The sequence below is a fragment of the Haliaeetus albicilla genome, chromosome 22 (genome assembly GCF_947461875.1).
Source record: "Haliaeetus albicilla chromosome 22, bHalAlb1.1, whole genome shotgun sequence".
In the NCBI taxonomy this organism is placed as follows: Eukaryota; Metazoa; Chordata; class Aves; order Accipitriformes; family Accipitridae; genus Haliaeetus; species Haliaeetus albicilla.
In genome coordinates, this window is record NC_091504.1 from 9,652,687 (window position 1) to 9,680,686 (window position 28,000).

The 28,000-nt window shown below is 55.2% G+C and overlaps 3 protein-coding genes across 3 annotated transcripts; 1 reads left to right on the top strand and 2 right to left on the bottom strand.

Moving 5' to 3' along the window:
* Positions 1–816: 816 nt before the first annotated feature.
* On the bottom strand, positions 817–9,465 carry INTS15 (integrator complex subunit 15). Its single transcript, XM_069809792.1, has 6 exons — positions 9,215–9,465; positions 8,091–8,312; positions 6,633–6,798; positions 3,933–4,460; positions 2,205–2,244; positions 817–1,601 (listed from the first exon to the last, which is right to left on the bottom strand). Exons 1-6 carry the CDS (start codon positions 9,404–9,406, stop codon positions 1,394–1,396), a joined length of 1,356 nt encoding a protein of 451 aa, XP_069665893.1. The 5' UTR covers positions 9,407–9,465; the 3' UTR covers positions 817–1,393.
* Positions 9,466–11,795: 2,330 nt separating this feature from the next.
* On the top strand, positions 11,796–20,882 carry DNASE1 (deoxyribonuclease 1). The gene is given in 14 exon segments (XM_069809326.1): positions 11,796–12,047; positions 12,683–12,771; positions 12,938–13,021; positions 13,162–13,277; positions 14,139–14,251; positions 14,562–14,719; positions 14,796–15,005; positions 17,032–17,236; positions 17,591–17,679; positions 18,703–18,786; positions 18,903–19,191; positions 19,445–19,599; positions 19,717–19,813; positions 20,566–20,882. Coding segments are annotated over 14 exon segments (1,887 nt in total). The 5' UTR covers positions 11,796–11,900; the 3' UTR covers positions 20,617–20,882.
* Positions 20,883–20,885: 3 nt separating this feature from the next.
* ECI1 (enoyl-CoA delta isomerase 1) lies at positions 20,886–27,999 on the bottom strand. The gene is made up of 7 exons (XM_069809793.1): positions 27,862–27,999; positions 27,331–27,459; positions 26,183–26,310; positions 25,384–25,530; positions 23,916–24,037; positions 23,040–23,218; positions 20,886–21,411 (listed from the first exon to the last, which is right to left on the bottom strand). The coding sequence occupies exons 1-7, from the start codon at positions 27,902–27,904 to the stop codon at positions 21,245–21,247; spliced, it is 915 nt and encodes a 304-aa protein (XP_069665894.1). The 5' UTR covers positions 27,905–27,999; the 3' UTR covers positions 20,886–21,244.
* Between the last annotated feature and the right edge of the window lies 1 nt (position 28,000).

A 28,000-nucleotide genomic window follows, 5' to 3' on the forward strand; every position in this document is an offset into this window, starting at 1 on the left:
GCGACCCATCACGCTGCTGGGCTTGATGCCAATAGCGACTCTGATCCTGAAATTAGAAGTTTGTAAAGGGTTTTTCCTTGTCGTTGAAGCTCTACAAAGTGAGATGAGATGGGATATTTCAGTTGGAAGGGACCTACAATGATCGTCTGGTCCAGCTGCCTGACCACTTCAGGGCTGACCAAAAGTTAAAGCATATTATTACAATATTATTGTTGCTTAGCTTCCTTTGCCAGAGAAGGGCAAACACAAGTTTCCTTCTCAGTTGTTTCATCCAAATCAGATTTTCACAGCTTCCATCTAATCTCTCCCATTTTTGCAGCCAGCGTGCAAATAGGTAACCACAGCCACCACATCTCCTCTAATGAGGACAACAGCAGCGGAGGTCTTTGGAATAGTCACCTATGTGTAGAAAGGACCCTTCTTTCTTGCTTTTTCACCCAGCAGAGAGGGCTCAGAGGATCACAGCATGACGACAGAGAAGAGCTCAACTAATCAGGCTGGATGGGGCATTTTGGTGTGGCACTAACAGCAGCGAGTTCTGCCACCCTTCTCCAGGTGCTTCTACACCTGCCTGCGCCTCGCTCAGAGCTGGCCAGCATGCCACAGCTGGCTGCTGGCCAGTTTTCTAGCAAGCATTAATGAAATGCACCAGATCTCAGCCCAAAGTTTCATGAATCGCTGGTTGAAGTGTGTAAAGAGGGCATTTCCCGAGCCTGGATGGAGGATGATGGGGACAAAGGGATTTTGTTCCCTCCTTAGCATAGGCCTTAACAAGTTGGACCTTCTAATCGCTGTTTGAAAGATAAAGCACCAGAATTATTTTATGCTTCTTAAATTGTTTCCTTTAATAGGAAGTGCTGCTTTACTCTACCTTGTGCTTCTGAAACAAACATTTGTGTTCCAAAAATATACAGTGTACACATACTCTGTAGCTATAGATACAAACATTTACAAAGAAACCAGCAGGCTGGAGTGGACTAGCTTGAAAAAATCTCACCCCTTTCCTGCTGGACCTCCTGGAGCAAGACTAGCTGGGCTCACCGCGCCATAAACAGAAAAACACATGATTGAGAAATATCATGCCCTTGGGGATTATATGAAACAATGTGGATTAAAAAAATTCCCACACACACTGCAGAAGTTTGGAGTTTCTGTTGCCTCTTCCCACCCCCTCCTTTTGTCCCTATGATCTGCCTTAGTATCCACATCCCACATCCAAACTGACTGCAGTCTACCCATCTGTGTCTTCACCACTGCTGAAGGGCTGATCCCTCACGCGGGCGTTGCTCAGCCTTACACCAAAGAGGAAAATGTGGTTCCCAAGATGTTTGGTTTCATCTGCAAGGCTTCCTCAAACTAAAGGAAACTGGGTACACTCTACAGTCTTAGCATTTTAGCGAATAGGTCGGTATGGGAATGTCATTCCTGGTATAAATGTTTGTACAGGGTGAGCCGGGAGCGCTGGGTGAGCCGGTAGCGCAGGGTGCGCAGCATGCGCGGGGTAGCCCAGAGGAGGAGTATGGATATGAGGATAAAATCCTGGTGGCAGAGTGCCATGGCTCGGTTGCTGTACTGGACCTGAAATCACCAGCTGGAGCAGGCTGTGGAGAGAAATTGAGACAAGCATGAGGATTATTTAGAGAAGGCTTTTGTCACAGCTATGCCCAGCCCACAAGGGCCTGGCTCCAAGGACAATTCATAACCAACACACAGCACTGCTGAGAGGCAAGAGGACAGTGATTCAATTATGCTCTTTACAGCTTCCAGAAGACTTTTTTTTTCCTCCCCCCCCCCCCCCTTTTTTTTTTGTTTTTTTTAAAAACTTGGTTGCTCTTTCCAAAGCAGCAAGAAGCAAAGTGCAGTTCAGCTTAGGGTCAGGTAAAACAAGTGGGGAGTTGGGGATAAGATAACTCTGGGGCAGGTTCCATGCTGTAATTTCATTTTCCCTTTCTGTGCATTTGTTCTAACACAAGCCAGACAAGATCACCTACATGGTGGGAGTCACTGAAGTCTCCTTCAGTCGAAAGTCCAGCTTGCAAGGGAAGAAGTAGCCAGCACCTTTAGCCTGGCACTAAACTGTGTGTGAGTAAAGGCTGACTTCCACAAAGTAAACACAAATTTTTAGAGATTTTGTCTCAGCAGCCCTCAAGTGCGTGTCTTGGAATATGCACCAAAATGAACACAGCTGTAGAAAGGTCTCTTACTTGTTATGCGGTAGCCTGGAGCACACAGTTCTTAAGTCATCTGAAAGAGGACAGAAGACGTAACAATAAGGGTAGAGCAGAAATTAGAGCAACTTTCCTCTCCACTCTCCCTTCCAGGAGGATTACTGAAAAAGCTCCAGTCATCAACAGATCCAGAATCCCATTCTCAGGCCAAAAACTTCCACAGGAGAGAAAATGTTTCTCCATCTCACTAGTCATTACCTCAACTTTCCACACCAGACGCTTTATTGTATGTTTGACATTTAACCTATGCTGCCATATAGGAAATGCAGCTTCATTTCAAGGCAGACCAAACCTTAGTATAGAATTTGCAATACCAATATACTAACAAGAAGACAGACACAGGAAATACAGGGTATGACTCTGCCCACTGAATGTGGCATTTATGGTGAGAAAGGCATCGGGTCAAAGCTTATGCAATACCTGTTTTGTATTGGTTTGGGACTTTTTAAACAGTGCTAGTGTAAAGAAAGGGTTGAGGTTTTTTTTGCTGAGGTCTATCAACTAGAAATTGCACCTTTTTTACCATCTCCAAACTTCTGCTAAAGCAGAATAGCTAGAACCAAGGTATTTAACAACATAGCCTGTTGCTACAGTCCTTTCAGGAACAGCCTGAGAACAAACTCCTGCCTTTGTAGATAACCGTGCTCCCAAAACACTGAAATAACTGGTATTTCAGCAGCTGCTTATACTGGATTACCTTCTACTTCTACAGTAAGAGCAAGCACTCAGAATGTACCAGGTAAACAGCTAAGAAAAAACACAGCTGAAATAAGCCATCAACTCAAAAAACCTCCACTTTTCTGCTTGTTCTTATTACACCCAGAGCTACTTTATAAAAAATTAGAAGGAAAAACATTGAGATTTGAGAAGCAGCACTGGTTCAGCCAGAGCAAAAGCCTCAGGCACCTGCTTAGGCAGAGGCAGCTCTCTGCAGCTGGGATCTGCACTAACTGTCCTGGCTATTGGGGAGCTTTAAGCCTTCTGGTCACACTAAAAATCGCCTGTTTCCAAGAGAATGTATCAAGAAAACTGGCTGGCTGGCTGGACCTGCGCTGTGTTGAGGCACTTCCCTTTTTCATCTCTGCAGGTCTTTCCAAAAGAACTGGTTTTGGAGACAGGAAAGGCAGACAAAAGCCACATTAGCAGGCTTCCTTACTAAGTTTAACTGAAACCTTACACACTGTAATGGGGTCTCGTTACAGGAGAGCTGAAGGCCCAGAAATTCCAGATGAGGAGTTTTTGTTTGCTTTTCAAATTCCTTGTCTAGCACACCCATCCCACGGGTTTATCTGCTTCATGGACTCTCCTCCAGCAGGCAAACTCAGAGAGGTCAAATTGAAGCACAATTAAACAGTGCTTTTTAAATAGTTACAAGAAATTCTGAGAGGGGCAAATATGTCCCTGTGCTGGACACCACATATAACCCCCTTGTGCACACTGCAAGGTTGAACATCAATTCTGCAGTTCTGCAAAGCAACGCACCAGTCACCTGCATCGACGATCTCTCCTTTCTTACTTCCCATCCAGTTATTTTTCCTGAACTATTTCCTGCACTATCGCTTCCTAAGAGTGGCAAACTACTACTTCTGCTGTGAACACACTGATCTTTACTCTCGCCATCCCAAAACTCCCTCATACAACATCCACACACTGGATGAAAAGAATCCCATGCCAGGGTCTCTGCCAGCTCCACCAACAACTTACCTCTAGTGCACAGGAGTGCTCCTGATGCCATGGCCACTTGCAAAGCCTGAGCCAGTCTGTCTAGAGCCAGTTCAATCTCTTTGGATGCATTGAGGGGATTGAGTTCATCAGATAGTCTGTTAATTTCCTCAACAAGCGGAACCACGTGATCAAAGGGTACTAGGCCCAGGCGCCCATAAAGGTTCTTCTCCGTTAAATGCCCCTGAAGCATCATAAGAACCTGCAGGACACTTAGATGCAGTTTTGAATATAGCTGATGGCAATCTCTGTCTTCTCCTGAAGTCGAGTCCTTGGCAATTTTGCTGGGGGGGTGTCCATTTGAGAGAGAGGCTTTCTTCTTCCTTTTATAAGCCAAGGGGGCCTTCACACACCAACGGATCAGTCCAGTCAGTGGGGTGAGCTCTAAAAACCCTATTGGCAGGTTGGCTGCAATAGGAGTGTTTAGAAACGTGATGAGGATCAAGCGGGGGTCTTCAAAGATCCAGGAAACAATCAGCTCAAGCAGATCCGAAGGAGGGATGAGGTCATCTGAAGATAAGAAAGTTATTGCTGGGTAAGCTGAGCCTTGCACTGAAGCACAGGACAGTAGTGTTTAATTAATCTCACACATATCCCTCCTGCACTGTCACAATTACAATTTCAGAACCTCGCCAACTCTGCTGTTTTTTTTCAAGACGCCAAAGGTAGATGCTTATTTGCCCCAGGGAAGACACAACCATATTCCTGTCAACTTCACCTTCTCCACCTATTCTGAAGACACCACCAAATGTGAACATTTATCCCCTTTCCCAGCAAAGCTTGTAATTTTTTTTCTCTCCCACCCATCACCTGCTCTTTTTTTCTCTAAGTTCAGTCTCCATTTATCCCTTGCCACAGGAGGTACAATCGGCAGGGGAACAGGAAAAACTTGTTGGCACTTCTTTCTCTTCACCTCAATCATTCATTTCCTTTAAGGCTCACTTAAACAAGCATGTCTTGTGGAAAAACTTAATGCAACAACACGATCACATGAGACATAAAGGATTATAAGATTCTGTAAAGCTTCAAGTAAGAAGTGAAAGATGGTCACAGACAAGAGAAACATTGACTTCACAGTAATCGTGCATCATTGCAGCGACTGAACTAAGTGCTCAAGCTATCTGTACAAGATTCCGTTTATTTCACAAAAGAATCAAACATATATATGTTTCAACAAGGATCTGGAAAGAACTAACGGCATACAGTCAATATTACTAACACAGGAGTGCATATCTGGCTCAGCTAGGATGTTTGCCAGTCCTCAGAACACTTAAAGATAAAAACATTCCATACACATACTCGTGACTGTCTTCAGCCACATCTTCCCAGGCGTACACCAGGCCGTCCTCTGACCTGACCTTGTAAAACTAGTTCTTCAAAGGCTTGGCAAACATGCAGCACAACAAATTCTAATGTTCACTCTTGAAAACAAATGCCAGGTGTTCTGAGCTGCTCACACACATCATCCCCTCACAGGGGCAGGCTACTGGATTGAGCAACGTACTTTTGTTGTGAGTTGTGTACAGTGTCAATACAGGGCTCAGCACAGAACTATCCAGTCAGGTCTTTTGTACCTGAAATGACTTATAGGACGAATCGTCTGGACTACCAAATTACTAATGTGCACTGCATATAGAATTGGTATTTTCCAGTTTCTAGCTTTTCTGAAAGCTCCGAGTATCACAGATACTGCTGTTTGTGTGATTCGCTCCTGTCCTCAGGACATGGTAGAGACTGCCCAGTTACAGATCTTCCTATAACTCATGTTATTTCCTTTCTGACATGTCTTTTCATTAGTTGGATGAACTTCCAAGTGGTTGCACAAAACAGATATAAAATACTGAGGAAGAATATGCTATGAGCTCTACCAAATACTTAAAAAAAAAAAAAAAAAAAAGTCTAAGCCTGCACCTCTCTCTCACTAATGCCAAGCTGCTTATCTGGAGAAGACCATGCAGAACATTTCCTTTATTGATAACAAATAGTATTTGTTTTTTTGGATTATATGTGATGTTGGTATTTAGTGTGGTTGTTCCCTAGTCTACCACGAGCTCTCTGCCTCTCTAGCCGAGTAAAGGTAAATCAACCTTATCTTAGACACCTACACGTTTCTAGTGTCTGAGCAACAACAACCTGGGACAGGTCATATCACTAGCTGGTCACACATACACTTAAAGAGCATGTTGGAGGTACGCTGTTGATTGCGTTTCTCATCACTGCTCAACAGAAATCCTGCTGCAGCTTGCCAACATTCAGAATTTGTGTTTCTCCCCTTTTTGGAAGGGATCAGACTGACAGACAGCCCTGAGTCCATCTGCTGGGTAGGTGACACACAATATGGAGGTCCAACTGTCCAGCCCAGACAGATCAGTTTTCACTCCTAAAGCTGCTCAATCAATAAGGTCCCCGTGTCCTTTGCCCTCTGTGGAGGAAGTTACCAATGTGTCAGGCGTTACCTGGCTGCTTCTGCAGTAAAGACTCTCCCTTCAGCCAGAGTGGTTATTTTTATTCTCACCCCAGTGACAGATGAGGCAACAGCCACACCCCTGAGCTGCTTCTGGCAAGAATTACATGGTAATAAGCATCTTTAGAATTTCAGCAGTTAATTCACTTGCAATGGTTAATTTGTGTTGCATTATACTGCACCTATTACTTCGAATGACACAGCTTGGAAACACTTACCTGAAGAGAGGTCATAGAGAGCCGTGACGGATGTAATAAACTGGCAGCAGAAGCGAGGACTGGCACTGAATATCTGCTTCAGGGTCTGGATGGACCCTGGCACCAAGTTGCAGTAGTCATCGACCAAGGCTCGGGCTAGCCTGACGCAATACACAGCAGGGGTTCGCTGGAGGGGTGGAGGACAGCACACAAGGAAAAGCAGATTAAACCCAGTCACAGGAAGTTCTACAGAGCCAACTTTAAAGTTTACATTGCCTAAACACTATGCCACTTTGCTGTTTCAACATTTGTGTTTCCACTTTCCCAAAATTAAAGTGTGCTTTCTCTCTCAATCTGCATATCAAAGATCCACTCAGACAGAAATAAAATTACTATTTCACAATATTAAAATAGATGGTGATATTTCACATTTACAATATCTGTAGTTTAAAATTAAAACCTTTTACATCAATATTTTGACTTAGATGGAGATTTTTTTTTTACTACTTCAGCAACATAGTTCTGTAGTTCATCTAGTTCAGTACCAGAACAACAGGTTCAGTAACCAATCAGTTACACTTGACATTTTTAACATGGAAAAAATTCTGTGCAATTGTCATGTCGCTTAAGAGCTGCAATCTGCAAAAAACTACACCTTCTTCTGCTATCTAGGTTACATCCCCTCCTCCTTTACCAAGGCTCACCAGATGGGAAAAGGGGGACCCCACAGAAACAGTATCGGTCTGCCTTCTCCCACCCTTTCCTCCCAGCACAGGCTTTCTGCTCTTCCCATTCTGTAAAGCAGATGACTTCTGCACATGCTGCAGACGCAGCAGGAACAAAGATGCACTTCCCAAGGTCTACAGTGGGGAATCTCAATAGGAAAGAAGGAGATATAGAAGATCCCTGACATACTGCATTCATGGATATGAATACCAGACACAGTTATTTTGCACCCAAATCTCAAGAGAGAGGTTTGCTGCTTCTGCCATGCGCAAAATTGTACATGAGGGACAGTTTAATTCCCAAACTCCAGAGCCGGCTTCTTTGGGCAATGTGACCATGAACTGCCCTGATTTTGTTCCCTGCGTTGGTCAAACCCTCCACTGATCCCTTCTGACATGCTGGGGTTGGTTGGGTGAAAAAAAGAGAAAAAAAAAAATCAATAAAACTTTCACCCACAGTAAAAAAAAAACCAAAACCAAACCAAAACCCAAACAGGTTTTCTTCTGCCAGTGCACCACATAAATGGATTGGCAAAAGCTCTACCTTTATGCTGGAGCAAGGGAATGGACACGAGCACAGACATGGGGTGAACACAGCTGCAGCAGCCAGCTGTTGTATCAGCTGAAACTTGCCACTGACTGCAACTGGCTGTCACCAACCGTTAGGTGACACTGCCTCAGTTCAGCCACTACCCATTGTGGCACACTCCCTCACTCCTTCCCCGAGACTGCCCTGCCTGCACAGAAGCTGTACCTGCAACCAGAAGGCAGCACACTCCAGAACAGGAACCCTGCACACAGCCACTGCCATAGAAACCAGTTTTCCTAGTAAAGCCATCCTGCTGTCATCTGCTTTGTTTCCTTGAGGGCTGAAGAGAGACGAGAAAATGATCTGCCGGACTGAATCCTTGGTTTGCTCTTGGAAATAATTGCACATGATCTCAAGGAGCTGAAGTTCCTGAAGTGAATTCAATCTCTGAAAGAAAACAAAAGCAAAGCTGCAAAATACACTGGGGCTCTTGAAGAACCAAGAGCTGCTTTGGTGAAAAGACAGGAACAGTAAAGGCTGAGCTTCCCTCAGGTGTTAGGAACTCAATCTTTAGGCACAGCACACATATTCAAGTTTCCTGAACTACCACTGCATTTACCTAGTTACAATGACAAGCCCTAGGTTGTATTTGAATACCTGGATACCAAGACTGGTGCGTGCTGCACCTCCAAGTGCCGCCCATGAACTAAAAGATGAAACAGATAGCAATACTGGGGTGAAAAGTGTTTCCTCCCTCTGCAAATAATAGCACTGAGGGTGCTGCTGGGCAGCTGGGGCGTTCACAGCTGGGCACAGCAGCCCACCGGGCCCCAGGCCCATGAACCCTGACATTCACCAGCAGCTGTGGTTTCTGCTCGCTGCTCTCTGGGAGGGCCCCATCCCAGCTCCATCCCACACCCAGCCCCTCGTAAGGGCCCAGCCGCAGCACTGTCAGGCTGTGAGCAGGCCCCAGAAGCCCACCACACCTCTCCGGGGCCCTGTGTGGTCTCCCAGAGTCCTGGCCAGTCCATCGGGTTCTTGCCAGCCAGCCCCCTCCCCACCAAAAAAACTCTCGGTCACCAGCCCCCCAGGGACCTCATCCTGTCCTGCTGAGGCCTCAGCCTCCAGCAGCAGCCCCCCAGGGATCCCGTCCTGAGCTCTTGGGGCCTCGGCCTCTATAGCCACTCCCTGGGGCTGCGTCCGGCCTCCCAGGGCGCCGCCCGGCCTCACGTCGTCAGCCCCCAGGGCCTGCCCTGCTCCCCCCCGGGCCTTGGCCTCCACCAGCCCCCGGGGAACCTGTTCGGACTCTCAGGGCCTCGCCCCGCAACCGGCCGACGGTCGGGGCCCACCTTGGGCGGAGCGCCGCGCTCCTTGGGGACCTGGAAGAGGAACTCCTCCAGGAGCTCGGCGGGGCCCTTGTCGACGAGGGGCAGCGGAGCGCTCTGCAGCTGGCTGCTGAAGTAGATGTCCAGGTGGTACAGCACCTCCTTGGCGGCGCTCAGCGCGTCCCGCCGCAGCAGCGAGTGCCGAATGTCGCTCATGGCTTCGACCCCACCGGGAACGGACCCCCTTCCCCTTCTCTCCGCCGCCGTCCCCCCCCCCCCGCAGCCCAGCCCAGCCCAGCCCGGCCCGGCCCGGCCCGGCCCCGCTCGGCGCGGCGCGGCCTCCCACAGCGGCGGAGGCGCGGAGCCGACGGGCGCTACGGCGGCCCGCGCCGGACAAAAAGGGGCACACGCGCCCGGCGCCGGCAGTGCCCCCTGGCGACCCCGCCCGCAGCGGCGGGGGGGGAGGCGCTGAGCCCTGGGGCGGGCCCGGGGGGGGTCTCGGCCCTTGTTGGGGGGGGCCCGGCCCTGGGGAGCCGCAGCCCTGCTGGGAGGGGGGTGTCTCGGCCCAGCCCTGATCCCACTGTGGGGAGCGGGGTGCAGGCCCTGGCTCTGCTCTGAGGGAGTGCTTGGCCCCGGGGAGGGGCGGGGGGGGTGCCGGCAGGGCCCCCCCCCCAGCCCCTGAGGAGCACCGCGCACTGCAGGCGCCCGGCCCGGCCCGGCCCTGCTGGGAAAGGCGGTAGCTGCTTTTGGAGGCTGAGGAAACACCGGGACATCATCGGCCAAGGCCGCTGGGGCAGGGCCCGGGCGAACTGTGGGAGCATGCGGGGGGGGGGGGGGCCGGCAGTCCCCCCCGGGGATGGGGCCTGCCCCAGGGGACCTCCTGAGGAGGGTCTGGGGGACGGGCACCACGGCAGGGACCCGTCGGTTTTGGGGGCTCCCAGCTCGGCTCCGCACCCGAAGACCGGAGCTGGCGGGGTGACGCCGGCACGTGCCGGCTGCCCCCAGCCCTCAGCGCCGGGCTCCCGCTGGCCCTGGCACGCTCGCCTGAAACCGGCGTCTTGGAAATGTGGGGTGGTGGATGGGAATGGTTGGTGTTGGCGAAATAAACACTTTTTAAGAGAAATTGGAGCTGGTGATGAGTGAGAGGTGCCCACGCCCCGTATTGGGGAGCTGCCATTCCCCACCAGTGGTCTCTGGGATTCACTTACACCTCACAGATCTCTTGTCGGTGTTTTTATCGATTCCAGCACATTCTTGGCCTTACCTGTGTCAGGAGGTATTGGCACTGTTTGAAAGGGTTGTTTTTTTCACTGAGCAGACCTTTATTTCCGTGAAAAATGCCATATGGAGCCTGCGGCCTCGTACGCTCCTTGGCTGGGTGACCACTTGGCAAGGTGAGCACATCCCTCCCCATAAATGCAGGTGCAGCTCCTTCCCCTTCCAGAGACCTTGGACAACACCAAAGGTATGTCCCACTCCCCTCTCCTCCCTCGCCCCGGGACCTCACCTCTCCAATGTCACCTTCTCCAGCTTGGCTTAATTTTGCCGAAACTCTCTGCTGGGACTGAGCCTGGGCACAGCTCAAGGCATTGCCCGAAGTGGATACAGTCCTCTATGTGTGCCTCTACTGGGGAGGCTGCAGAGGCTGCTGTGCCCCTGGGAGCGGGGAGGATTTGCGGGGCTTTGGGCAGTTTGTGGTGTGACCAAATCATAGCGTTACCAAATGGTGGCATTACCGAATCGCTGTGTTACCAACTGGAGAGACTGCAGCATTACGGATGGTAGCGTTTGCCGTCATAGCAAGGGTGCAAGTGGGTAAAGGTGAGGATTTAACTAGAGCAGCTGCCCCAGAAGAAAAAGCAGGCCTGGGGGCAGCAAGCGCTTCCTCGGGCCAGGCTTCGCATGTGCCAAAAGCCGGGGTGTTTGCCAGTCCTCTCAGCCCGTCTTATCAGGGCTCCCACCGGCGCCAGGTGCTCAGGGTGCCTGGGCTTGGGAAGGGCTCGGATCCCATCCGCTGGTGAAATATAACCCCAGGGAGCTGAGCGCCACGGGAAATACTTCCCAAATGCCTTTCCCCATGAGCTGCTGTGCTGCCTCGATGGGGGTCCCGGGAGAATCCAGCGTGGGTGAGGATGGGGCAGGGGCAATGCTGGGGGAGAGGGGGGGGCAGGATATGCCAGGTGAGGATGGTCCAGGCAGGGAAGGAGGTGGGAAGGGGTGCTGGGGGGGGATCCATCCCTTGCTCTGTCCCAGCACGGCAGCTGTAGGCTCCTTTGGGTCTCTGGCACAGACCCAAGAAGGGATGGGAGAGGCACAAGCCAAGGACCTCGGTGTCCCCGGCTGCTGCTGCCTGCCCTGGGTCAGGGGAGGTGTCTGGGCTGAGTGCAGTGAATGAGGAAGTGACTGTTCTGCATTACCATGAAATGGCATTTGCTCTTTTGCCAGTGAATTATCCACTCCAACCTCACAGGTGGTCTGGCGTCCCTCCCTCCAGGGGGGACAGGCAGGATGAGGCCTCGCATGAGGCAGGAGCTGGATGGCTGGAGGGTAGTGCACCATCCCTGGGTCTTGGTAGTTTGCTGGAAAACGGATGCCTCCTAGGAAAACAAGTTCGGCCAGTGGGAATAATACCCTAGTCACCCTCGTCATCTGTGCCAAATTCCTCTCCCAGCCAGGGGTGCTGAGCCCATCCCTGCCCCACTCATGCAGGATGGTGGCCTCGAAGCTGGTGCTGTCGCTGCTTGTTGCAGCTCTCCTGCTACACATGGCTGCCACGCTGAAGATCAGCGCCTTCAACATCAGGGTGTTTGGGGACAGCAAGATGTCCAACCAGACTATCGCAGATATCATCGTCTCTGTGAGTGCTGGGGAAGAGGAGCAGTCCTGGCCACTCTCTGGTCTCTGGGATGCAGCCAGCTTGGGGCAGTCAGACACTAGTTTTCTTCAGGCATCTGTCCATCCATGTGTCCATCTGTGCATCCACCCACCCATCAATCCACCTGTCCACACACCCCCATTCATCTACCTATGCCCCCATCCATCCACCCATCCATCTGTCCGTCCATCCATCCATGACTCCATCCACCCACACCTCCATTCATTCATCCCTGCCTCCATCCATCCACAAATCTGCTCTTCCCCCCATCTCCATCTCCAACCTCGGTCCATCTCCACTCTTCCCGGTCCTCAGCGAAGAATGGGTGATGCTCGGTGCTGCCCAGGTTCCTCACGTAGAGCAGCCCGCAAGCGAGGAGCTGCTGGGATGGTGGGTGGTAGGCAGATGGGTGTTAGAGGTCACTGTGTCACCTCAGGGTTCTTTCAAGACAGAGAACACTGGCATCAGCAGAGGAGCTCCCTCTCTGGGCTCTTGGGTCCCTGCTACCTGCCCCTGTTTCCAGCCTGGGAGCTTTCACAGCCCAGCCCAGGCACCCACGGGTGCCTCCACGAGCAGCTCCCAGCCAGGGGTGAGCAGCTCTGAGCTTGTCCCCCCAGATCCTGTTGGGGTATGACATCACCGTGGTGCAGGAGGTCCAGGACACCGACCTGAGTGCTGTGAAGAAGCTCATAGACCAGCTCAACAGGTGACCCCGATGGCGCAGGGCGGGAGGTGTCTGCACATGGGATGTCAGGACAGATCCCAGCTGGTGTCTTGCTGTGCTGGGGCACCTCTGCCTTGCCAGAGAGAGCCCGATGGGTGCTGGGGGACACCAGCAGCCTCCTCTCACCCTCTCCGCATCTCGCTCCCAGTGCATCCCCACACCCATACAGCTTTTTGGACAGCATGCCCTTGGGTCGGACCAGCTACAAGGAGCAGTATGTCTTCATCTTCAGGTAAGGGATGACGCCAGGACCCAGCATCCCTTGTGTCACCCGCTGTCCCCCCCTGCAGCTCCCAAAGGGTGGTGGGTACCTTTGGGGGCCCTGGCTGCAGCAGGAGCGGTGCTGGGGGCTGCCCTGCTCTGCTCCCTCAGGTCGGATATGGTCTCTGTGCTGGGAAGCTACTACTACGATGATGGCTGCGAGCCCTGTGGGACTGATACCTTCAGCAGGGAGCCCTTCATTGTGAAGTTCTCCTCACCCACCACACGTGAGCAGAGACAGCATTGGGGGCTGCCCGGATCTGGCACGGGTTACCCTCTGTGTGGGGTTGAGCCTGGAGCTGTGCCTGCCAGGTGGGGGGGTTGCACCCTGGAGCCCAGCTCAGGTGCTCCACTGGGGTCCTTCACTGCTGTGGGGCCTTCTCCCACCCATGGGTGCCCAGGGGTCCTGGGTACCTGTCCAGCATGGCCAGCACTGCCTACTGTTTCCCACCATGTGCCATTTCCCACCATCTCCCATTTCTCATTGCCTGTCATCTCCCATCGTGCTCTCTCCAGTTGCATGCCGTATCATGTCTCCAGCTGTTTCCCATTGTGTCCCACATCCCATCACCTGCTACCCATCATCTACTTCCTCCAGTTCCATGTCATCTCCCATCACATGCTATCTCCCATCACGTACCATCTCCCATCACGTACCATCTCCCATCACGTGCCATCCCCCATCATGTGCCATCTCCCGTCGCCTGCCATCTCTCATCACCTCCCATCTCCCACCTTGTGCCATCCCTACCTCATGCCATCACCTCCACCTCCCGAGAAGCTCCCCAAGGCACACACACTCTCCCGTTGCTCTCCCACCCCTGTCTCCTTCCCAAAACCATGGCAGCTTGGAAAAACTGATAGGAAACAAGCAGCAAACCCCAAACCACGCATGGAGGGATGCAGCTCCCCACTGGAAATTCCAGCCTGGAGGACAGGCAGACCACAAAAAGCCAACGCACTTTTTCCCTTCAGCATGTTTTTCCTGGCTGATAGCTGGGGCTTGGCCCAGGGGTGTCCCCTGGGGTTCCCTTTCCCTTCCTGGGTGCTGCACCTAAGCCAGGGGCTGACAGCCGCCTGTCTGGCAGAGGTGGAGGAGTTTGTGATGGTGCCCCTGCATGCCAAGCCCAGCAGCGCGGCGGATGAGATCAACGCGCTCTACGACGTCTACACCGATGTTGTCAACAAGTGGGCAACTAACGTAAGCGGCGGCGGGTAGCTTGGCTCCTCTCCGGGGTAGCTGGGTGGGCTAGGGAACGGCCACCGCACATCCTGGCAGCTGTCCTGGGATGGATGTGTCCCATGGGAGACCTCTCATACCCATTGGATTGGGTGCCACACTGGCAATGTCCGGGCAGGGATTTGTTGGGTGGCTCTGCTGTCTTTACTGGGGGCTTGTCCCACTGTGCTGGGGAGCCCCAGAAGGGGTTTCTTGCTGCCCCTTAAGATTTTAGGGAGCCCTTGGTGCCCCATAAGGTCTGTGGGCAGGGACACAGCGCACTGCCCCACAGAACATCCTCCTCCTGGGTGACTTCAATGCCGACTGCTCCTACGTGACCAGCGCCCAGTGGCCATCCATCCGCTTGTGCTCCTTGGAGGCCTGCGAGTGGCTCATCCCCGACAGTGCTGACACCACTGTCACCACCACCACCGACTGTGCCTATGACCGGTGGGTGCCGTGGTGAGGTGTGGGGGCTGGTGTGAGGGGGCTGGCGGGTGCTAACACCCCTACGATGCCCCAGCAGCATTATCGCCTGTGGAACCGTGCTGCGCCAGGACATCGAGCCTGGCTCCGCCACCATCAACAATTTCCAGAAGACTTTCCACCTCCAGAACAAGGATGTGAGTGAGGGGCCGGGGCACGTGAGCCCACTGGCACTGGGATCCAACCCACCACATCTCCTGGGAGTGCGGGTGGGCTCTCTGTTCCCCAGGGTGTGCCCAAGGGTGGCCTGGCCCCAACCCCTGCACCGATGCTACCCTCCAGCCTGAGCAATTTGGGATACGCTCTAAATTTTGGGGTTGGAGTGGGGCATTTGGATCCCAGCCAGCCACGAGAGTCGTGGTGGGTCCAGATGAGCTCAGCTGCCTCTCTGCTTTCCCCCCTGCACCTAGGCTTTGGCCGTCAGCGACCATTTCCCAGTGGAGGTGACCCTGAAAGCCCGCTGAGCCCATCCCCGTGCTGGCGGCTACCAGGATGCCCCAGCACGCACCTGCATCCCTCGTGGGAGCTCACGCACCACCAGTACCAGCCAAGCTGCCCACTGTCTCTGCAAGGAGCTGCTCTTTGGGGTCTTGGGGGAATGGGATGCTCTCTGCTTCCATTAAAAAATAAGCCTGTTCCAGCCCTTGCAGCTCTGGACGGAGGTCCCTTCAGCCCCCACCCCACCACCCCCACACCTGAGCCCCCCCATCCCCCTGCCAGGGGCAGCCCCACCAGGGCTGGGGTTCCCCTCCCACCATCGAGAGACCTGGACCCACGGGGTGGCAACCACTGCTCCCCTCTGCTGGCAGCAAAAGCAGGGACACTGGGCAGGGCCTGGGAGGATCCAGGCAGGATTTGGCCCCCCTTGCTGGGTTGTAGGATGCTCTTCCACCGGTTTGCAGGGCCACAACCTGCTGGCGCCCGCCTGGCTGCAGGGCAGCTGACAGGGCGCTGATGGTGAGGGTGGGGGGAGACAGGGGACGTGAGTCAGCTCCTGGGGGATTCGGTGCCTCCTGGGGGGATTTCGGTGCCATCATGGTGCTGAGGGACACCGGACTCATCCTGTGACTGGGTGCGAGGATGCAAAACCTGGCGGCGCACACGCGAGCCTGGCAAGCCCCAGCATGAGCAGCCATTGCCTCCCTGGCCGCCCCGCTGCCGGCACCCCGGCAAAGCCGCCCACTCCCCCGGCTGGGGTGATGCCATGTGCCAGGGTGATGCCATGTGCAGGCGCGGGAGATGCCAGCTCTGCTGGGGCTGCTTTGGGTCATCAGTGGGGCTGATTTGGGTCACCAGTGGGGCTGCTTTAAGGTGACAACTGGGGCTGCTTTGGGGCACAAGTGGGGCTGTTCTGGGTGACTGCTGGGGCTGCTGCAGGGGTTTGCAGCTGCCCCCTCTTGCCAAGGCTGGTGGTGCTCAACCTGCCTGACCCAGACACCCCACCATTTCCTTCCCTCCCCTCTAATTACACCGTCTGAATCACCCACGTTAAGGCCATCGCCCTTCACCACCTGCCTGGCCGCTGTGCCCCGTGTTGCGACCCGGGGGGCCACCCCAGCTGCCACACCTCGAGTCCCATGCACCCACCCAGCCCTGCTGGGATGCCCCAGCACCACCGTGCCTCCCGGCCGCACTTCACCGTGCCTCCCTGGCCGCACTTCACCGCGTCAGCACAGGAGCAGCTATGCTGGCCCCACCCTGCCGCCCCGTGGGTTTTTGGTTTCACAATGTAGGAAGGAGCCCAAAGCCATGCCAAAAACCCCACGGGGTGGCCGACTCATCCTGCTTTGCTGGCACTTCCATCGGGAATAAAGCCGCCCATCCTGCTGCCGGGAGGGCAGAAGTGCTGCGCACTCGGCAAGGTAAGGATGGATCTGGGCTCAGCACCTTCAGCTGCGAACCACAAGGGACTGGGATGAGCTGGGACGAGCTGGGATGAGGAGTCACTCCCTTACCCCAACAGCACAGACTGCAATCAAGTTTAAGGACACGGAGTAGCCTGGGGTGCCGGTGGCGGTGGCTAGGGCTGGCGGGCGATGGAGGCATCCTGGCGGGGAGTGGAGCTGGGCAATCCCAGGGGCTGGAAGAGGCACTACCGGGCGGATTCACCATGGCAGGACGGGATTTATATTCCCCTGGGACTGGCAAGCCAGGAGACAGCCCGTACCAGCTCCGCAGGCTGCTCCGGGCAGTGCCCACCATGGCACACTGTTGCACACCAGGACTTAAGAAGGACCTACATGGGTTTTTTTGCTCTGTCCCCAAATCCAAAGCAGTTTTCCAAGTTCGGCTCCCATCACTGCATCCCTGCGGCTCAGCATCCCTCCTGGCAGGATGGCGACCATGGCACTGGCACTGTTCCTGCTGACTGTGGCTCTCCCGTGCCCAGCCACCGCCACCTTGCGCATCGGTGCCTTCAACATCCAGGCGTTCGGTGACACCAAGATGTCCAACGAGGGAGTGGCAGGCATCATCGTCAGCGTGAGTGCAGCCGTGCCATGCAGGGATAGGCTGTGTGCTAGGGCAGACACGAAATGTGGCTCCTGTGCCAGGGACACATGGGGACGGGGATGGGGATGGGATGGCATCCCAGTGCTGGGAATGTCCTGAGTGGATGAAGGCTTGGTGGGGACCAAGGTGGGGCACCAGGCACACCGTGCAGTCCCTCTGAGCCCTCTGTGGGGACATCTGCCCCAGCACCAAGGGACATGTGAGTCCCTGTGGTGCTGCACCCAGCACCGTGTCAGGGTGACCGGCCGGGAAAAGGGTGGGAGAGAGTGACCTGAGCTGGTGGCAGGCACCCACTCACCATCACCATCCCTGTTGGCCTCGCAGATCCTGTCCCGCTACGATGTGGTGTTGGTGCAGGAGGTGCGCGACTCCGACCTCAGCGCTGTCACTGAGCTCATGGAGCAGCTCAACAGGTACAAGCGGGGCTGGGGCCGAGAGCGCCTGGGCTGAGACGCCAGTATTAGCAGGGAAAGCCAAGCCGCCTGAGCAGCAAAAGGCAAAAAATTAGTCCATTGTCAGAGGGTTTGTTTTTGGAAAGGGGAATAGGAGAAAATTGCTGGGGCTGAAGCTTTGAGCAGGCACTGAAAAAGCCACCAGGAATAATCCAGGGAGGGGGAGAGGGACACAAGTGGCACAAAACCCCTCCAAAACCTACAATCCCACCAGAGCACACAGGATGGAAACAGCACTGGCAAGCTCTGTCTCCAAAATCCAACAGGACAAGGCAGAGGTGAGATGGGGAATGAAGGGGGCAGGGGCAGGCAGCCCCCTGCACCCCAAGACCCCGTGAGTGACAGGGGGACCCCAGGATGGACCCAGCAGCAGATGATGCTCTGAAGCGAGAGGCTCAGGCACCCCAGAAGGAAAAGGAGCTGCTGGGGTGGGCTAAAACTGGCCACTGCAGGGCGGCAGCCCCTTCGCCAGCTGGGTGCTGACCCCATTTTGGGCAAGGGCACAGGCTGGGGCTGGGTGGAGGCTGCCACTGCCTTGTTGAAAGGCAGCGAGTACTCCTGAGCAGGTACACCCAGCCCATGTCCTCACCCCTTTGGTGTCCCCTCCAGCATGGCCACAAAGCAGCCAGGGCAGGGAGGGTGACGCCAGGCTCTGCGGGGCCCCGGGCTGCTCATTAACCTAATTTAGCTTTGCTGCAAATGAAGTTGGGGAGCGTCCCTGCAGAGAAAGGGGTGGCAGGAGCCGCCCCATGTCCTGCCAGCAGCTGGCCATGCCCGAGGAGCCACCCCACGGTGGTAGGGACAGCAGGGTGGCTCGGAGCCACTACTGCCCGTGTCACCCCGTAGCTGGGGCACAGTGGCCCATGGGGACAGCAGAGCAGGACAAGCTGGTGCCAACCCCATGGCTGCCCAGCCCCTGGCTATGCTGAGGCCACCCCAGGACAGTACCAGCCATGTCACCGTCTTGCCTTTGCATCTCTGCAGCATGTCCACATCCCCGTATGACTACGAGATCAGCGGCCCCCTGGGACGGGACAACTACAAGGAGATGTACCTCTTCATCTACAGGTAACGGGGCTCGGCGTGCTGCCACCTGTCCTGCAGCACTGCAGGGCCACCAACACCATGGAGGGGACACAGGGGCTGTGCCAAGACCTAGGGTCACCATCCCTTTCATCCCACAGGACAGACGTTGTGTCCGTGGTGGACACCTACCAATATGAGGACCCCCAGGATGTCTTCAGCCGGGAGCCGTTCATCTTGAGGGTCTCAGCACCTCACACCAGTAAGCAGGGGGATGAGTGGCCCCAAGGTGGTGGCGTGGGGTGGCTGTGAGGCTGACGTCCCTCTCCCCTGGCAGAGGTGGAAGAGTTTGTGCTGGTGCCACTGCACTCGGCTCCACACGATGCCGTTGCTGAGATTGATGCGCTCTACGACGTCTACCTGGCCATCATCAGCAAGTGGGGGACTGATGTGAGTGCCACCGGCACCAGGGGTGGCACCGAGGGTGGGCACTGAGCCCTGGGGACCGTTCAACCAACACTGGGTCCCCACTCTGAGGCGAGCACGGCTGGTGCAAGGGTGGTGGGATGGGGACCCTGCTCCTGCCCTGTCCCCTGCCACAGGGGATGCCCTGGCACCCAGGGCTGACCCCCACAGGAGGGTTGGTGTCAGGAGCAGCCCCATTCCCCAGCCGCCACAAGTCCCCCCCATCTTCCCATCGCAGAACATCATGTTCCTGGGGGACTTCAACGCTGACTGCGCCTACGTCCAGCCGAGCGACTGGTCAGCCATCCGCCTGCGCACCAGCGACATCTTCAAGTGGCTGCTCCCCGATGGCACTGACACCACCGTGGGGAAGTCAGACTGTGCCTATGACAGGTGAGCACCACCACGGCACTGCCATCCCTGTCCCCGGCACCCCCCTGCCCATCCCACACCACCAGCAGCCAAGCGTGGGGGCAGGAGTGGTACCCACTGCCCACATCTCCCTGGCAGGATCGTGGTGTGCGGTGCAAAGCTGAAGAGAAGCATCGTGCCGAATTCAGCTGCCATCTACAATTTCCAGCGCGCTTTCCAGCTGGAGCAGGAGGAGGTGAGCTGGGCTTGCAAACCCAGGGCTCAAACAGGCACCAAAGCTGAGCTGCCCAGAGCAGCACCAGCTGTGGGGCTGCCGACATCTGTTCAGGATTAGGCAGCCTGGTGCAGCCACATAGCTGCCGCATTTAAGTATCAGCTCAAAAATAGAGTTGAAGCAGCTCTAGCAGCAGCCCGAGCAGGCTCTGGCTGCAGCACCTGTGCCGCTGCCCAGTGCCTGCCTGCTGGGATGCCAGCACAGCCCCTGCGTAAGCCATTCACCCCTCACAGGACATGACAGCCTGCAGCCAGCTAATGGGGAGCTCGGGGTGACGAGGTTCACATGAGTGGAAACAGGAGAGGGGATCTGGGGTCATTGCCTGTCCCCATGGGGAAGAGATGAGATGCACGGGGATTTTCATGGCCTTTCATGGGCAGGCGCAGGCAGGATTCCAGGGGTGTGGGGCAATCCAAGACAATCTTCAACCACCCATAGCTGGCACATAGCTCCCGAGCGAGACACGGGGGTCCCAGAGGGCAGGCACTCCCTGCCAGCACCCACCCCAGGCCACATCTGGGCATCTCTCCATGAGAGGTGTCAAAATTGGAGCCTTGTGTGTTGAGTGTCTCAGTGTTGGGGACATTGCATCCCCCTCCAGCAGGCAGAAGGTTCTGGCAGGGCAATCACAGCTGCCCTGCCAGCCCTACCAGCACAGCGAGGAGCTTGCTGAACCCCTGCGTTACAACTCCCCACCTCTTGCCCTCCTCCAGGCCCTGGCAGTCAGCGACCACTACCCAGTCGAGGTGAAGCTGATGGCTTGAGATCCTCCTGCGGCCACAGACCATGATCCAGCTCCAGCTCCCACCACCAACCCTGGCGAAGGTGCTCCCCGCAGCCCCATCCACAAGCCCTCTGCGTCAGCTGCTCTGGGCCCAGTCTGGAGGAGGGTCGTAGCCGGCCACTGGCCGTGCCCAGACCCCCCAGCCCACGTGGCTCATGGCAGAGCTCCCCCAGCCCACCACAAACCAGAGCCCAGGAACAGGCCACCAGGCAGGAAGCAGTGACCACAGACAGGCTGGGGAACGAAGCATCCATCTCCTACCTCATTGAAGACTTTATTGACAAATCTCATTTCACAATTAGCTGTTGGACAAGAAGGAGGATATCCAAGGACTGGCAGGCTCAAGCCACAGCAGTGTCAAGACCCTCTCCCTGTCCATTCCTCAGGGAGCTGAGCAGGCAGCTCTCCCCACTCTCAGGAAAGGCAGTGGTGGTGTCAGGCACTCTACGAGGACTAAGGGGAAGAGGAGGTTGGGGCGGCCATGGGAGCGGGCAGCATATCACCAATTGCTGACACTGCAGACAGCTTCACTGTGAAAGTCTACAGCTACTGCAGCATTTCAGAGGGTCACCTGAGCTCCTGGGACCGGGCCCCGGGCGGCTGGCTCCTTAGCTCTTCCTCTTCTTCAGCATGTCCATGTACATGCGAAGTGACTTTTGGATGGACTCTTTTGAGATGAAGCTGATGAAGTTCTGAATGTCTTCCTCCCGGTGAGCTACCAGGCGGTCCAACACCACCTTCCTCATCATGGACTTGGTGAGCTGACGGGCATGGTCTGTGGAGAGTGAGGATGGGGAACGTGCATGGTCCTCACCCCTGACCAGCTCTCAGCCAGTGCCACCATGTGCAGGTGCCTCCAAATGGGGAGGTACCGCACACCAAAGGGCTCTTTAAACCCGCAGGGAAAGATGTAAGAAAAACCCACCAGCTGAAGCTGAACTGGATAAATTCTCATACAATAAATCATGATCTGTACTGCTCAGTTGGGAAATGACCAATCTACTGGGACAGATGATAAGAAGTTGTGCACCTCCTTCTCTTTGCACCCTTCGGGGTCCAGCCCCCACCCCAATACACACCACCAGGCTGAGGACAGTGGTAACCAAACAAAATTCTCCACTATTTGAAACTGCTCTGGCTCTAAGCTCCCCCAACCCAACCCCTTTGATTTTTGGCAAGACAGTCTGCTCATGCCAAACACAGCGTACAAAAGCCAGCAGCACAGTCCCCTCGAGCTCATCCCAACAGGCTCTGGGCCTGTGCCATTCCACACAAACACATGGATGCTGCTGGAGCAGTGCTGGCTGCTGGAGCTGACCGATGCCTCGAGCACACATCTGCTCACACACACACAGAGCCACGTGCAGTGATGCAGCAGCACATCCGTTGCACGGATGTTGCATATGCACTCTCGGTGTGCTTCATCTGTGGTGATGAAATGATGACCAACCCCACATGCACTGGCAACCCCGAATCGCTCCAGCACCTGTGTGCTACAGACACCCTTGGCTGGACAGACTCCTCCTGGCTCTGATTTAGGGCTCTGGGGAAGGATCTGCATGGTGCCTCCTGGAAGTCAGGAGAGAGCACAGCTCCTCCTGTGAGAGAGACGTGCTCCCCACTCTTAGGGGCTGAGTCATCACTCTAACACCAGGACAGCAGGGGAGAGAGCTGTTTAGTGACCCTCTTCCAAGGCTGGGACTCAAAGTGACAGTCCTGTGACCCATCCATTTCTGCGCAGTTTCATTCAGGTTTCTACAGAAAGAGCAGCTGAAGGGTGATACGTAGTTGCACCTCCTTGCAGTCCTTAGGAGGTGGCACAGGATGGGATAGCTCAGACCTAGCCCAGGACAGTGGAGATCCCTCTCCCAGCCCAGGAACCGTGTGCTGCCAGTCACAGAACAGCCCAAACACACATGTGATGTCTGCACTTGCTGTCTGTCCTCACACCCCTGTCCCTATCCCCAGCTCAGCAGAGTGCCGAGAGTTGATCCAGACCACAAAGGCAGACTGGCTGCCACCCAGGCACTCTCACCCAGCCTGTTCCCTTAACTCCATGGCAGCTTTCCTGGGGTAACACCTCCACTGACAGACAGAGATTCAGTTTGTATCCACAGCTCAGACACCTCCGGATTGACTCAGCAGGGCTGGCAGGGCGAGCTGAGCTGCAGCCACATGTCCTGCACACCCAGCACTTTGTCCTCCCACGCGGGGGCACTGGCAAGCCCATCTCTGTTAGCCCAAGGCTGCCTGGACCGCTGTGCTGAGCTTTCCTACCTCCCAGCCATCCACACCTTCCCTTTAAAAGGAAACTGTTACATAGGTCCCAGGTACCAGCCCCGGTACCTGTCCTTCCCACCCAGATCAAATCCCCTCTTCCTCTGTTAGAGGTGCCACCCTTACCAGGAAGGGCCAGCCACTGTGCCATAACAGCCATAGCCTTCTCCTGGAGCTTCTCCTCTGGCACCAGCTCGTCCACAAGGCCAAACTTGAAGGCCTCAGGTGCAGGGTAGAGGGAGCCCAGCTGAAGGGAGCGTTCAGCAATTCGGTGTCCCACAACATTCACAAATGTGTCCTTAAACCTAGAAGAGATGGGAGGAAAAGTCACGGTCAGGGAAAGAAACACCCTGCAGCAGCTGCACCCAGACAACAAAGCTAAGAGCACACTTGGCCCCACTCCACAGGCATGGGTCTCTAAACAGTAGCTACGAGTTGAGCCACACTGCGCAAAGGCAAGCAGAGCCATTTTCAGTACTATCCCAACAGAGTTCTCCCTTCTCTCCACAAGAGCTGCTCTATTTACCTTCAGTGCACAGGTCGCAGCTGTGCCCACTTGCTGTGATTGGAAAGCTCCTTTCCAACAGTACATTTACATGTTCTTAGGGCAACTAAGGACCTGTGCCTTAGTATATTAGTGTCCCTACGCTTTCAGAGATCTCCACAGCTAAGGGATTTTGCAGGTACACAGCGTGTATCCAGAGAAAAGCATATTCCCAGACTGAGCCTGACCAGGGACATCTACCAGCACTAGTTTCGGAGCTGACTGCAGAGTCAGAGCTAAGGTCCTCATTGGTGAAGGATGTGAGGACATTCTGCAGCCTGAAAGCTTTTCAGACACCTGCAGGATAGGACAAAGAAACGAGGTGCTGTCTCCTGCAGCTGCAACTACCTGATCACCGACACATAAAACTGTATCTCAGAAGCCAGTTAAACTGATTAATAAATTCCTTGAAGATGAATTCCTACACATGACACTAGATGTGGGAGGCACTGGCCTACCAGAAGGGAGCCACAATGCCCAGCTGGGCTTCGTTCAGGCCAATGCTGAATTTGGGGTTCTCCACCATGATCCTGTAGTCACACGACAAGGCAACAAGACAGCCTCCCGCCGGGCTGGACCCCTGGCAAAGAGAAGGAAGGAGTGAGTCTAGGTCATGGTTACAAACGTCCCTGTGCCCCCAGCCTTGCTGTTTCCTCCAGAGCAGGGAAGACACAGGGTGACAAGGCAGATGTCCCCCAAGTCTCTGATTACCTGATTCAAAACAGCCCTAAAGAAGATTTCTGATAGGTTTACCAGGGATTATCCTTTCATTTTGCAATGCTCTTTGTTTCTTGCATTTTCCAGCCTGGAAGTCTAGTTAATTAATCCGCGTTACTCAGGTTGCAAACCCTGCAGCGCAGATTTGCTACGGCATTATCTTGTAAGCCTACATGAGTTTTTAAGTCTACTTGAGTCTGTAACCCTAAATGCCACAGAAATAATTCCGTCCAGAGGCTTTGTAACACCTTCTGTCTATAAAACTTCCACTTGCAACCACCTTTGCCACGACTCAGTGCTTGCTTAGCCCTGCACAGGATGCCTGCGGGAAGCTGCTCAGAGACCCAGCTGCCTTCAAAGACAGTCTATGGACAGACACAGAACTGTGAGCTGCCAAAGCAGCGCTGCACTGAAAAATGAAAACAAGACACCAAGCAGGCAACAACCCATCTATTGACACTGAGATTCAGACAGCACTTCCCTGCTGGCCAAGAACCATGGCTGGAGGAGTAAAACCAGGTGAAAAAAGAGTTTATGACAAACCGCACTGCACAAAGCATCGCTGCCCACAGGGCAGAGGACAAGCACTTGCGGCACTGCAGGGCTGCCTCCTGTCTCCTCCCTCTAGCAAAGCAGTTCAACGGCCAAGCAAGTGATCCTGGGTGATTCCTATGAGTCTCGTCAGTGACAAAGCAGCCAGTGGGCACGTGACAGGCATCCTTTGGACTCCTACGCCAACTGCTTGGCTTCTCCAGTACTCGTCTGCCATTGACGCCCCTCTGGGCTTTACCACTGGCCTACAGCCCTCTTCCTGGTCCTTCAGCCTGGAGGACAGACTCCCAGCTGAGTTCCTGGAGCAGGGTATGGCTCTTGTTGCACAAAACACTGCCAAGGGCACCTCAGCCCCCATCGGCAGGACATGAGTGCTGTGCAAGCTCTCCATGGCAGCTGAAATGCTGCTGTACCCCAGCAGCACTTGCAGCTTACATGGAGCCTGCAACATCCCATGCTTCTATACCTTCCCACACCCCAATGCGCTGAACCAACAGACAGGTACTTTGCCCAGACATCCCAACAAATACATGCCTGTATTTGTTTCAGCACTGACAAGCCTGATTTTTTGGCTGTCCCTGCTCACACGGTGCAAACAAGCCACAGCAAGTGACAGACTATGCGGGGTGACTAGGAAAGCACATCTAAAGGACATACATTGACTGCAGCGACTGTCACCATGTTGGAGCCATACAGCCGGAGCCAAATCTCCTGCACGGCTCTCCAGAACTCGGCGTAGTGCTCCATGCTCTTCCCACACATCTCAGTGATGTCCAGGCCAGATGAGAAGATTTTGGGGACAGCCTGGAATTGGGAAAACACAAACGTCACATAGAGTCACTGCTCAGGGATGACCCTTTAGCCCTCTAACGCACTCGGCCTGGCAGGCTGAGGAAAGGGAAAGTGCTAGTTAAATATGACATAAACCAGAGTCTTCTAGGGTTCTGAAACAATCTCCCCAGTGCTTCCACGGCCTGGATCATCCCATCACCATGGCCTACAGGGCTGGGACCCTCTGCTTGCAGCACAATTTCTCATCATCAGGGTCCCTGTGAGGGTACATCAGCCATGCTGCACAAAACCTGTCCTGTACCATTCCTAGGAACCACCTTGTAACCACATCACGTCTGAAAATAAACAGTGGCATCTCCTAGCAGCTCCCTCCAGGCAGTTCAAGAGATCTCAAGGGATGTGTCAGGTTTGCAGTTAAGCAGCTTGATTTTAATGACAAATGACAATACTCAGCAGTTATTCTTCTGCTAGAAAAGGGCATGGAAGAAAGAGCACAGCCCTTCCAGGAACCTCCTCCCCTCCTTCCAGAGCCAATAAAAGCTGCCTCCCGGCCCTCCCATGCCAGTGATCAGGGAGCCAAGAGACCAAACACAAGCAAGGGAACAGCACCCGTGCCTGCCAAATTGCCCCGCAGCTCGCACCCCAAGCTCAGGACAACACATACAGATGTAAAGATCACGCCCCGGCAGGCCCGGTCATTCTCCAGCTTCTCCAGGCTTATGCAAAACTCAGTGAGGAAGTCCAGGCTGAGGCTGTTGACTGGAGGGCTCTTGAACTTCATCATGGCGACGCCTGTGCCATGGTAAATACAGAGACATCAAAACTCCCCATCACGGCAGCATGTGCCCAAGGGAGCTTCACCTGCCTCCCTGCTCACCCAAATCGTGTCTTTCCACTCCTGGCTCTTCAAAAAGCCCCCAGAGTGGTGGGGCCAAGAGCAGGGCCCTGCCTTTGCCCAGATCTGCCCGCAAGCCAGGCTCACTCAGCCAGCGGTAAATCTGGAGCATGAACGAGAATGCATGCCGTGGCGTGCCGTGTGTCCTAAAGACCAGGCACTTTTGGGGTCATGGTGCCCAACAGTTCCCTTCTCTCTGGGCTCACTGGATAAGGTCAAGTCTCCAGCTTCTGTCATAGCAAACATCCCATGCCCAGGGGATCACACACCTTTCTGAACCTGCCGGCAGCACTGCCACCCTGGCCAGCACCGCAGGAAGGGCTCTGAGCCCTTGCCTCCTCCCAAACAGCACTACCCTACCCCAAAAGGCCCTCACTGAGTGCTTAGTCTGGGTGCTGCAGCCATGCCCAGGCCAGGGACAGCGTGAGGACTCAGCCAGGGGCCTGGCAGCTAAAGGCAGGCCCTGGGAAACCTCAAGAAGAGGCACCCTTTGTTCGGTGCAGTGACGTGGCCTTGTGACAGCTATTCCTGGCAGCCAGGACACAGAAAACTCTGACAGCTGCTCCCTGAAGGAGCATCTGCCACTCTACCAGGTCCCCAAAGCAGGGACCCCACAGAGGAGACAACACATGGGCAGGGGACAGAGCATGAGGTCTGCCCACAGTGACAGCTAGGGTTTACCTGTGGCACCCAAGCAGCACCCAGCCACCTGAAGTGCCCATGACCGGTGAAACTCCCGTCCCCAAACGCTTCTCTCTGAGGGCACTAAGCAGCTGAAGCTGGAACATCCAGGGCTTTGGTGGCTTTGCAGGCCCCAGGCCACACGTGCTGTGGGGCAGGCATGGAAGGGGCCCTGCCTGTGCCCCACAATGCCCGGTTGGTTGAGGGTGACACCATAGTGGTGCCACCCGCCATACCTGAGCTCTCATCCAGCTCCACCAGGATCTTGTTGTTGCTGAAGGCACGACATGGAGCGAGCGGGAGGCCAGGGGGCTGCCGGGAGGCTCTGCCCCATGACAACGGCCAGCGGCAGAGGGGGCGCACACCTGGGGGGGACAGAAGCAGTTAGGGCCGGGCAGGGCACAGCCCCCACGGGCGTGGGAGGTGTTCCCCAAAACTGCTCAGCGCAGACAGGGTGGGGACATGGGGAACACGCTGACCCACTGAAGGAGGGTGGGGGGACACCCCAACCCACGGTGGGAGGACACGGAGGACGCCTTGACCCACAGAGGGAGGACATGGGGACACCCTGACCCACGGCAGGGGAACACGGAGGACACCCTGACCCACGGAGGAAGGACATGGGGACACCCTGACCACGGCGGGAGGACACAGGGAGGGGCCGCGGGGACGCCCCTACTCGCGTCGGGGGGCACGGGGACACGCTGACCCTAAGAGAAGGGAGACGGAGGGACGCAGGGCCACCTCGCCCGCGGGGCCGGGCGCACCTGACCGAGCGATCCGACGGGCGAGGGTCGGCACCGCCGCCATCTTCTGCCGCCGGGTCAAGGGTACGGGGTGGGGCCTCGGCCGCGCATCACCGCCCCACCCCCCGGCGGGACAGGACCACAGCGACAAGCGGCACTC